The sequence below is a fragment of the Ylistrum balloti genome, unplaced genomic scaffold (genome assembly GCF_031769215.1).
Source record: "Ylistrum balloti isolate Yb309-2 unplaced genomic scaffold, AGI_CSIRO_Ybal_v1 Utg370988, whole genome shotgun sequence".
In the NCBI taxonomy this organism is placed as follows: domain Eukaryota; kingdom Metazoa; phylum Mollusca; class Bivalvia; order Pectinida; family Pectinidae; genus Ylistrum; species Ylistrum balloti.
Genome location: NW_026782553.1, coordinates 174,574 through 185,952, shown reverse-complemented (window position 1 = coordinate 185,952; position 11,379 = coordinate 174,574). Strand labels below are relative to the sequence as shown.

At 33.2% G+C, this 11,379-nt stretch overlaps 1 protein-coding gene across 1 annotated transcript in view; it reads left to right on the top strand.

Moving 5' to 3' along the window:
• The first annotated feature begins 2,679 nt into the window (after positions 1–2,679).
• The window catches only part of LOC132559868 (uncharacterized), a 54,693-nt gene continuing 45,993 nt past the window's right edge, over positions 2,680–11,379 (top strand). Inside the window, exons 1-8 of the mRNA XM_060224499.1 lie at positions 2,680–2,762; positions 5,070–5,209; positions 6,870–6,903; positions 7,001–7,062; positions 7,614–7,718; positions 8,056–8,217; positions 9,424–9,626; positions 10,683–10,800. Of these exons, the coding sequence (XP_060080482.1) occupies positions 2,680–2,762; positions 5,070–5,209; positions 6,870–6,903; positions 7,001–7,062; positions 7,614–7,718; positions 8,056–8,217; positions 9,424–9,626; positions 10,683–10,800 (907 nt within the window). The remainder of the gene's footprint in view (positions 2,763–5,069; positions 5,210–6,869; positions 6,904–7,000; positions 7,063–7,613; positions 7,719–8,055; positions 8,218–9,423; positions 9,627–10,682; positions 10,801–11,379) is intronic.

Sequence of the window (11,379 nt, the reverse complement as noted above, 5' to 3'; positions counted from 1 at the left end):
TTCCGCTTCACCTGATAATTTTCTCCGTTAATTTTTTCACAAGTATCAATATAAATCGTTCATATACTGCAATTAATCTCAATAATTAATTGGTATTGATTCATATATTCATATATATCATAATCCAGTCAGTTACGTCAAAATTAATAAAAAATAAGGCAAAACAGCAAAAAAAGAAAGATTTACACGAAGTCTCATGAAAAAAGTTCGACAAGAATAAGACAAGGTGATTCGGAAGTTGACCGTGTTTTCATCGGAACATCACATTCAAATGTCCTACTGTTTGTATTATGAAAAAAAAATAAATGAAATAAAAAAAACCAATATGGCAACATCCCCATGATTCAGATTCAAATTCCTTAAAACTAGGACAAATACAAACAAAAATGTTTTACAAGGAGACTAATGAAGAAGTACAAGAAGAATAAGACCAGGTGTTCCGGAATATTAAGCATCTTCTGCTTCATCGACGACCGCCATGTAAACCATGGTCAATCAAAGTAGGTAATGTCACATCCTAAAATTAGAACAACGTATACAACAACGGAGCCAACAGGCAAACTAACGAGTATCAAATACGTGCAGCTTCATGTCGCACTAAGACATATAACATTTCGCAATGACATCAATATCGCGACCATAAAACTTCCCCATAATTTTAATCAACCTGCATCTTCTGAACCCTTGTGTTACGAGTCTTTCAGCCAGTTGATGACTTCTTTAACGAAAATCGTGATAATAGGAACAGGCCCTTGAACATCAACTGCCATATGTAAATAACATTGGCTGGAGATGGAAGGGTATTGCTACCAGAAATGGAAAATTCTCCACAGGAAAATTGAAATCATATAACTTTTTAATGCATGGATATCATAATGATAAAGATAAATGATTAAGCATACTTGGTAAGTAATAATTACGAACCTACCTTGCAATGCCATTTTAATAACTGAATAAAAACGTTTAACTATTCGACTCAAAGACTGAATTGGCGACTGAAACAATTTTTATGTGAACACTTTTTACATAATAAAAACGAAATGTCAATGAATATCACAACAAAATAAACCAGGTTGCTGAGCAGTCAGATCGCCGATTGTCATGTTTTAAAATCAAAGTGACTGTTAATTGACGAAGATATACATTCAAATATTGATGACAATTAGATAATAGTACATATCTACACTTGTCGTAGTCGTTCATAAGACAATGTGCATCAAATCAGTTCTTTGCTGTATGTCAACTGGTGTAATCTTCAGTGGTCATATTACTCAAACACACCATACCATATTTCTCGCAAGTACTGCTAGGCTTTTCCACCGACTCCGTGAAATGTGTAATTTATGTCTTAGAAAACGTTCAAAATAATATTTTATGTCCTTTATGAACTGCCTCCCTATCTATGCCTGGTTTATGGAAGTATGAAGTATGTATGTGTATTCCATATTGTGGTAATGCGGAACCGATACCGATGTTTTAGTACTATTACGGTAAAGTATACCACTGGAGGCTCCCAGCAGAACACCTCACTAGGGATCACTTTATACACACAACATCACCAAAGAGTATTAGATGTATACAACAGAATTCAAAAGTTTCAGAGTACATGAATGTATGCCATTCCAGTTACTAATAGATCATTCAAATATTGTACTATGAGTTCGTCCAACGAAAACCTTTTTCACATTGAATAAAACCATCAAGTGCATTACTTGCGCATTAAACTACGTATAATCTCATATAGTCTCTGATTTCCATCAACAATAATATTTGAATACATTAACCATTTCCTACATTTGTTAAACGGAGTAATTAAAATGTGTAAATGTACTGCCGTGGTATTTTTCAACATTGGGCGCCTGCAATGACAACGCGGCTGGAATTAGTCTTGCTACATCTGATCAACTCTACGGATTAAAGTGCGCAATATGTAACTTAGCTAAATGAAGAATGTACAAAAGGCACACAGGTGGATAACACCTTCACGTACGTTTTTAGAGCTAGATGCAGTAGAACGAAACAACGAAATAAACTGTGTCATATGTATTTATGGTGTTCAATATGTATATATTGTATGTAATTTGTCAGAATATTTTGTGCTTTTGTTAATTCAGAGCCATTGGAAGATGGTCAAAGACGAATAAGAAATTACATAACAAAAATATAATACATTGTTCAGGGACTTTCATGAATAGACAGTCTCGTGCTGATCACTCAAACTTGAACATCCGGTTTCATACAAGACATCTCTCTAGAGAACACACCTATATTTACATATATGTATTAGTCTTATTGTTAACCATGAGGAAAGAACAGAATAAATCGGTGATGACAACGGATAAATTTTCTCAACGTAATACTTTTAAATGACATCATCTAGTGTTATAAGCATAAAACACCCTTAGCAGCATAACCCACGTGTGTGTGGTGTTATGGTGGAAATAGGAGGAGTCTGAATAAAACGTTTTTCCTATTGGACAAATTACCACTCATTAGCTCTTCAATCAATTTTGACTTGTTACACAGCATATATAAACTGATGTGACGAACTAGACAGTAGCGACCAGCGCTCGAAAGAGTCTAATTACACCTCTTCGTTTATAAATATCGAAAAAGATACGCACTAGTATTGAAGATATTAGAAAGAAATAAGATAGGGGTTATACCTCTCAGCAGAAAATGAAGACCTTAGAGGAGACAATGAGGTCCTGGTTCACCGTCCAGCTCATTATCCTAACGATTCTTGCCTTCGCTAAAACCAGGTAGGTATATGTACTTTCGGTTATGTTTCAGTCAATCACATTTTAGGGTTTAAAGTACATATGCTTATGCCTTAAAATTTGGTAACGATATATATAGTACCAACGTAGTCTGATACCGGAGCTAGAAAGCACGAGATTTTTCCTCTCGTAAATGCCGATTAATTGGTGTTTATATAAGTTAAGTGCCATACAAATAGTCATTATATCACTAGGAATTATAAGCATGGTTTAATGAAGGATATTAACGGCTTGTTGATGAACCTATGCATCATTCCATTGAGTACATTATACCATGATTGAATCTAGATGGAACTTGATATGGGAAAACAGATCATGCAATGACATAGTCTTTGTATACGCTTGTCAAAAATGATGAACGTATTATAGTATGACGTCTTTTCTAGTAAGATTTTATATTGGTTTGGAGATCTCGTTCGGTTCTCAACCGATTTCCTCCGATTTGGTATGCAAAATTTTCCAAGGCACATCGATTCGACAGAAAAGAGTTGATGATCCTTGTTTTTTTCATACAGATAATCTATTTTTCAGTTTTCAAGCAAATATTCTTTGATATTCAATAAGTCCAATTACCATGACATGACTTATATTTTCCTTCACTTCAAGATTTTAGAGATGTGTCCATATGTGCAAACATGATTTCTAGTACATTCCCAGCCTTTATTCCTATACTTTCTCGGACAATTCCGTTTAAAAAAAAATATTGTTGGAAGGTATCTTAAAACGCGCTCGAGACATACGCTTTTACAACTATGAAGTATGACAAAAGGCGCAACGCTATGTGCCTTCGGTCATTGTTTCGGGGGACAGTCACGTAAATGTATATGACTTAACTTTACAAACGCGTGAAAGACCGTCTAATGAGATACTTGTAAAATTGTAAATTATAGTCTATAGAGCTGAATACTCAGATTTCCTGCAGTATTGTTTTCAAATTATCTGTATAAGTTAGGGATATTCATGTAACTGCAATATAGATATAACTTGTTTCGCAAGTGTTTTAAATAAATCATATTCATAGACGATAACATTTTTCGCATAACAAGAGAGGGGTGTTAGCATTGTCAGTGAGCGGTTTAGACAGAAACAAAGTTGAATAGACATTGGTGCAATGTTTTCAAATCAGTTTGAATCATACTTTTACTAAATGATCCGTAACCACTGTAGAGATGGAGTACGTTGTATGGGCGTCGTGTGCCAAACAATCCGCAACTAATTAAAAACCCACGATTAAAAGTGTGGTTTCTCATAAATGGCCCATTTTGTTGCGTGTTCACCGTCACAATTGTTCACAGGATATGAGTTCACCATTGCTTGTTTTCAGACAAGACCCAATTGTATCTCTGTGAAGGTAACATTATGTAGCATGCGTCGCAGATCAATAATTTTTAAGACACCAGCACATCACAATCGCGTCACCCGAATATAATACCGGGCGGGTTTCAGATTGGCCACCGTAATGATTTGTAACCAATAGAAGATGTTTTCGATGTACTTCTGAAACGCGTGTGATGCCCGTTACAAATAGTGTCACGTTTGAAATTGACCTTAAATCCCTTAATATCTTATAAAACCAACCAGGTTTATTCGGATTGATTAATCACTTTATTTGTACATGAATAATAAAGATTTCTAATGGAGATAATTAATTAATGGCAATTAAAAGTACTGTTAGTTTTCCTATTTGCTTGGTATATTCATCGTTAAAAACAGTAGAATATGTTCATGTCATATGTTCGTTAGCTTTTATAATTAAAACACAAATATAATCACGGACCCTTTGAATGAGGGTCTGTACAGCACAGTGACCTCGTTTATAATTCAATCTTATTCGTGATTTGGTATCACGCTATTTCTTTAGAATGAAAACGATCATACAACGGAAAACACAAATTATTTAACCACATTTAAAACACATACAAAAGAAAAAAGTTTAGGAATTGGTTGTATTTTATATAGAGACCACTGATGAATTTATCGATTTTCAACATGTCAAGTGTACTGATTGGTTCGATTAAAATATTAACATAGCATGTGAAACTGTTCGGGAAGTTACGAAAAATGAGCGGCCTTTGTTGTATCTGTATACCCCCCGAAGGTGAGACAAAATAATCTCAACTCAGGGAATTTTTTTATTGAAATTACCACACAAAAGATTGATAATTTGATGGTATATCTCTGGCAACATATGAATGAATCTTTAACGTTTAACGGTTAACCAACAACAAATGTACAGAACTGAAAATCCGATTCTGCTGAAAAAGAATACATTACTTTTTTGTTTTTCAGCAATGGCAACTTTTGTAACAAAACATTCACGAAAACAGTGACAAGAGAAGCCCTTTGTTCAGAGGCCATCAATTTGCTTTATGATCAGTATACTTTGACCTCGAAGTACGACAAAAAAGAGTTATACAGTTTTATAACTAGTAAGTATAATCCATGGTATAAGTGATATTTTGTATATATATGTTACATCCATCACTCTTAAAACTATTTACAGCATAGAATTTAAATCGAAAACAAAACATAGATCAGCGTTCCTCGATCCTGATGTTTAATCTACACTTCAAGGTGTACATGACAGATATGTTGCTGTACCTACAAAGAAGGTGTCCACTATCGCGATCCTTGTCTGCAGATATTATTACATTTACATTATACAAAAAGAACTAGACTCTCTTGATGTTGATGGAACTACACTTATACATCTACAATTTTGCAAAGAAATACTGGCTAACCATACTTCGGTATTGCAAATAGATTGCCTATCAATGATAAGGATGTGGACACCCTCTTGATATTGGACTCATAAATTTCACAAAAAACCTTTGTCAAATATACTAACTACCATTCTAAGCACTATTCAACCTGGACTACAGTGCTATTGTGATACCGTTTACTAAAGGGGTAGAATCAATAGTATGTGGATTCTAAATAGGTCGAAAGCTCTTTTGACCAGTCAGTCAATAACCTAAAATACTAATTTGAATGTTAAATCACTACAACATTATACCCTTTTCTAAACTGAAAGAACGAATTCATTCTCTTGTTTTGAGAACTTTATTTTTCACGAAAGGTAAATAGCGGTACAAATATATGGCTGGTATTGAAACGTATTTTTTATGAAACGTATTTTTTTATAAACCGTTATTTTTCATGAAACGTATTTTTTATGAAACGTTATTTTTTATGAAACGTATTATTTTATGAAACGTATTTTTTTATGAAACGTATTTTTTTACGAAACGTTATTTTTTATGTAACGTATTTTTTTCATGAAACGTTATTTTTTTATGAAACGTATTTTTTTATGAATCGTATTTTGTTATGAAGCGTATTTTTTTTATGAAACGTATTTTTTATGAAACGTACTTTTCATGAAACGTATTTTTTATGAAACGTATTTTTTTATGAAACGTATTTTTTTATGAAAATTATGTTGAAGCAGAAATAGTAAAAATGACCATCTATGTGCTAATTTGCTTTTTTTTCATACGAGGCTGAATTTATCGAAGAACCTATAAAAACAGGTCGTGAATACCTAGCCAAGTTGTTTAATGTAACTTTCAAATATATTGATCGTAAAATTTAATCAGCAATTCTCTCAAATTGCTTCCGCATTTATCGATATTTGAGCACGTTTCACGTTATTACGTCATATATTTACGTTACACCAGTCAGGTCATTCAGGTCACTACACAGTGCACTATTGACAAGACAAGAAAACAATTGACTCTTCTATATGATGTTTCCTGTATGATATGATTTGGAAAAAATTACAGCTGCCATTGCGTCATATTAGAGGAAAAAATATAATTGTTAAAACTGAATTGCGTTCTGTCACCAAAACAATATCGTACTAATACATTTTTGTTAATAACAAATTAGATTGTATTTCAACAGCGTGCTGATCCTAACTTGTTGAGTTTGAGATAGCAAAAGATGGGGAAAAAATCATAAATAGTATGTAACAACACGTTAAATGTATACATTTGAGAAATAATGCAGATCTAGATAAGTTAAGGCAGTGGAGTTGCCATCATAGAAACTCGGATTGTTTTCTAATGTAATATCTTACATTTGCAGATGATGACCAAACGGCTATGTGTTCCTTCGAAAAGTAAGTCTTCATATAATTTTGTTTTCCTTTCTTTTGATAACGGTATTTATAAAAATATTGTTAACTACACTAGTTGATGTCATTGCTACAATTCCAGGTCACAGAAAGAGTACAAAACAGTATGCTGTGACGGATGGCAAGAACCAGACTGTGAAGAGCGTAAGTTATATTTGATATTTAAATGAAGAAGGAAATTGTTTGTCTGCCCGTTATCAAATAATCATAATTTTGGAGAATTCTTTCCGTTTGAATTAAGAGTTTCATCATTTAGAATGGTTCAGAACTATATTATATGAATGCAGTTATAGTGTAATGCACATAAGTACAATGAATTGTCGATTTTATAGCCTATTACACGTTAGTTTCACCCTTTTCCTTTTATCTTTTTGTTTTGATACTTACGCTTTTCACTTTTTTTTGCGATTTCTTAAGTAGTAGCTCAACTATGCAAAACATAATGTGCTTGTTTACGAAAGGAGGTCTCCCTTTCGTATAATTCACAAGATTTCTATTCATTTCCTCTATATCTATAAAAAGGTGTTTATGTTAAGCAGTCTTTAACGACGTCCATGTGCAGTATATTTTCGTTTTTCTGAGATTTGACTGCTGTTAAAATAAAACAACAGAAAATATGGATGTTGTCTCCTTATCTTACCTTAATTGATTTCACAAAGAGTTTCAGTGTAATGTTTTTCTTTTATCTGTTATAGCTATATGTAATTCTACATGCTATATTCACGGAACTTGCGTCAACCCGTACATTTGTGAATGTGACGAAGGCTATGCTGGTTTTCTTTGCGAGGACGATGTTTCAGGTAAAGCGAGTTCGTCTACTTGTTCAAAAGCTACTGTATTGATGATATATTCATCGAATCCTAATCATTTGTATCGTCTTAGCATTATGCTGATGGTGCACGATTTTTTTCACCTTTGACTTTATCCACATTAAAACATTTTAATCCGTATTAACGTATGTCTTGTATGTTTATCTTATAACTTTGAGGGCAATAGTCAATTCTGTTTAAATTTGACAGTTAATCAATTACTTCATACAATGATTCATTAGATAACATTTTGTAAACTTGATCCAATGTCTCTGTTATTTAGGTTTATTTTGCAACAGTGATGTAAACTGCTTCTCTCCTTTCGTAGATTACGACTACGGTCAGGAAAAACAGTACTGTTATGGAACATCTACGTGTTATGGGCCGAAGGCTACCGGATTTAATCAGACTCGTGTGACAAAGGAAGAATGTTGTCGGACAGGTGGTAACAGTTGGGGTGCACAAACGAAACGCTGTGACAACTGTTCAGGTAATACAAATTCAGCATAATTGTATAATTAATTTATTCAAGTAGTTTATACTACATCTATGCATATTCACATAAAGTTGGCTATGATCCACCCGTATAATAAAAAAGTACGATGAAGTATCAACTAAAAGCAAATCACAAAGTAAATCATTAAACACTTTTTATAATATCTGTCGAAATTAGTGGACAGGGTCAATTGACTAAGAACTTGTAGGCACATGTTTTGTAGTTAAATAATATATGTACATCAGAATACCTGTAGCTAGCACTTTGAAAGTTATATTACAGGTGCCAAATTATACTATTGATATTTCATATTTTATATTTAAAACAACATTCCTTACAAGTATAATTACTCCTCACGTTAGGAGAATATGATTGAGTTAGGGACTAATTCAAACATTTATATGCCTTGTTAAAGCACATGTGGTCGCCATACACAACTTATTTGCAATCAAACACAATTAGCTGATCATTAATTACTGCCACGGTAATGGCGTTACGCTGCCGTTCCGTCAACGTTTATGATGACGTCAGAATGGTCATGTGACTGATAACATTTATGGAAGTTTAAAGAACGCTAATTGTTGGTAAACTTATATATATATTGGTTTCATCCATAACGTTTGTGTTAAATGAATAAACCTGATGATGTTGAATACTGTGTTGTATATCTCAATGAAATAATGGACAAATCGATGATATAGGACCTTATGCAAGTCTCTAATACCATCCATTCAAACTATGAAATTTGCTACGCATTGATGCAACGTTTGCGTCAAGCCAGCTTAAATTTTATGAAAAATACCGAAATATAGCATAAAATAAATATTATTTTTCGTAAAAGGAGTGCAAACGTATGAAATATATCCGATTTTCTGTTATGATTATGACTCGTAAATACGAGAAATTATTTGCATTAAACCTAAATATGTGTCCATTCTTACGCTAACAAAAGGTTGATCATTAGAGGGAAGGTGATGTAGTTGCAGTTGTTTCATTGTTCATCGGATAATTTTATATTATGCTTTTTTATCAACATTTATAATCAACAAATGACAAAAAGAATATGCTTTTATGATTTATGATAATATGATGTCTTGATTTAGATTTAAAAGTTAAACAGTTAAAAGGATGTTCTAAGATATAACTTCATCGTGAAATTACTTTGCTATTTCACAATATTTTCCCTTACTTTTTTGACAGCAACCAGTGGAGATATCATTAATCAAAATCATGATATCGGGTTCCGTTCATGTTTAAGTTTCGGTCGAACCTACTACAGAACTTTTGATGGCAGGCAATACTCATTTGGAGGAAGATGTACATATGTGTTAACTAGAGCACCGGGACATTTTCAAGTTGATTTACAACAAATTGACTGTGAATTGCCATCAACATGCAAAAAGGTAAGGATTTTATTCTACATATTAGATACGTCGATCAATGCTTCTAGCAATAAGACAGCTATTAAAAGGGAATCGAGTCTAGGTTTGACCACAATGAATACTGTTAAGAATACCCAATAAGTGCTGGAATAAAGCATTCACCACCTCGTAGACAACCTGCGATATAAGGGTATTGTTGGCACTAAATAGTTCGTAACTTAACACTTCGGTTCGTTGCTTAATGAAGGTGAATCAAACATAGTTGTTCAAGTTAACGATACACATCTTTTCAAAAATATCTTCACCACCCTATAGTATATCTATTTCGTTTTAAAAGAACTACAATGATCCTGTCAAAGATCAAATTCAGTGCTTCCATAGAGACGTCCCTCTCCCCAATTTGGGTATTACTCGAAAATGAGAGGATTATTTTCATCAAATCTCCCCTTGTACGCTAATAAATGGTTGACATTGAATAAAAAAGAATAAATATAAGGATAGAAAGAGGATGTAAACTGATGTTGTTACAGACTCCTACATTTTGTTCACATTGGTTCATTGCTGATCGGATAATTCTAACCTTTGTCTGCGCATCAACGTACTAATATTAAAAAAAGATAATAGTGCTTACAATCCTTTCTGTTCCATATTATTTTTTTAAACAACATAGGAAAAACCCGATATATAAACAGAATCTGAATTCAAACATGAATTCGACTGATTCTATTTAAGAAGAAATAACACTGAGACACTTGAAAAAGTCTACCGACGTGCAAAGAGATGCGAATAAAGTATCATGTATTACTTTAACAAATAATTTCTGAAATTGAAATTTAACGTATTAAGGATAATGCAGTTTCAGAAAAGCAACTGCATAAGTGAACTTGATTGATGGCTTTTGTTAAATAGATTAATGATTTACCCAGCCTAATGTTTAAAACTTTAGTGTCAAGATTGTATATCGGACATCTTCATAAGCAGCAGCCATAACAGGAATTGTCATAGATTGTAACCGATTGGTGTATCTTTAAAAATTTGGGACCTACCAATTTATTTTCTTAATATTTTAATTTGTAGAAAGTTATCGCAGTTGATAGCATGGGTAATACGATTGAAGTAGTGGACGGAGTGGTCAGTGTCAACGAAGAAATTGTTCAAGTGGAAGAAAAGATTCCGACACTCAGTCAGGGGCATGGTATGTGTCTATTGTTTCTCCTTTGGTACATGTATCTTACATGCTTGATCATTGTTTACCGTCATCATTCCATATGAAAAAGGGGCAAAATAAAAAAGATCCTTGGTTTTAATTTGATGATGATGATATATATACACATATGCTGTATATCTCTGCATATCACAAACAGATTTCATGTACTGAATAAAATACTAATTATTTTGATAATACAACTGCATGTAATCATAATTGATTAGACGCAAACGCACCGTACGGGTTTTGTTAGGTAGACGAGTAGTCATGATGTATTTAATACCGACGAGATATATGACAATTTATCATCACAAGATTATTCGAGCATGTAAAAGGAAGTATTACTAACATGCTGGGTTGCAGTTTGTAACAGGTAACGCCACCTCCTGCTCGATGAAACAGTCCAACTTGGGTTAATTTGACGGCAGTATAAGTAAACAACGCTATTCATGTTTGAATCAAGCTCGCGTTGTTGATTGGTTCTTGTTGTTAAAAACTTTGTCCGATCGAATATTTTTTTTTCATAAGGAGAATTACCTCGAATTCGTCAGGATAGTTACGAAAAAA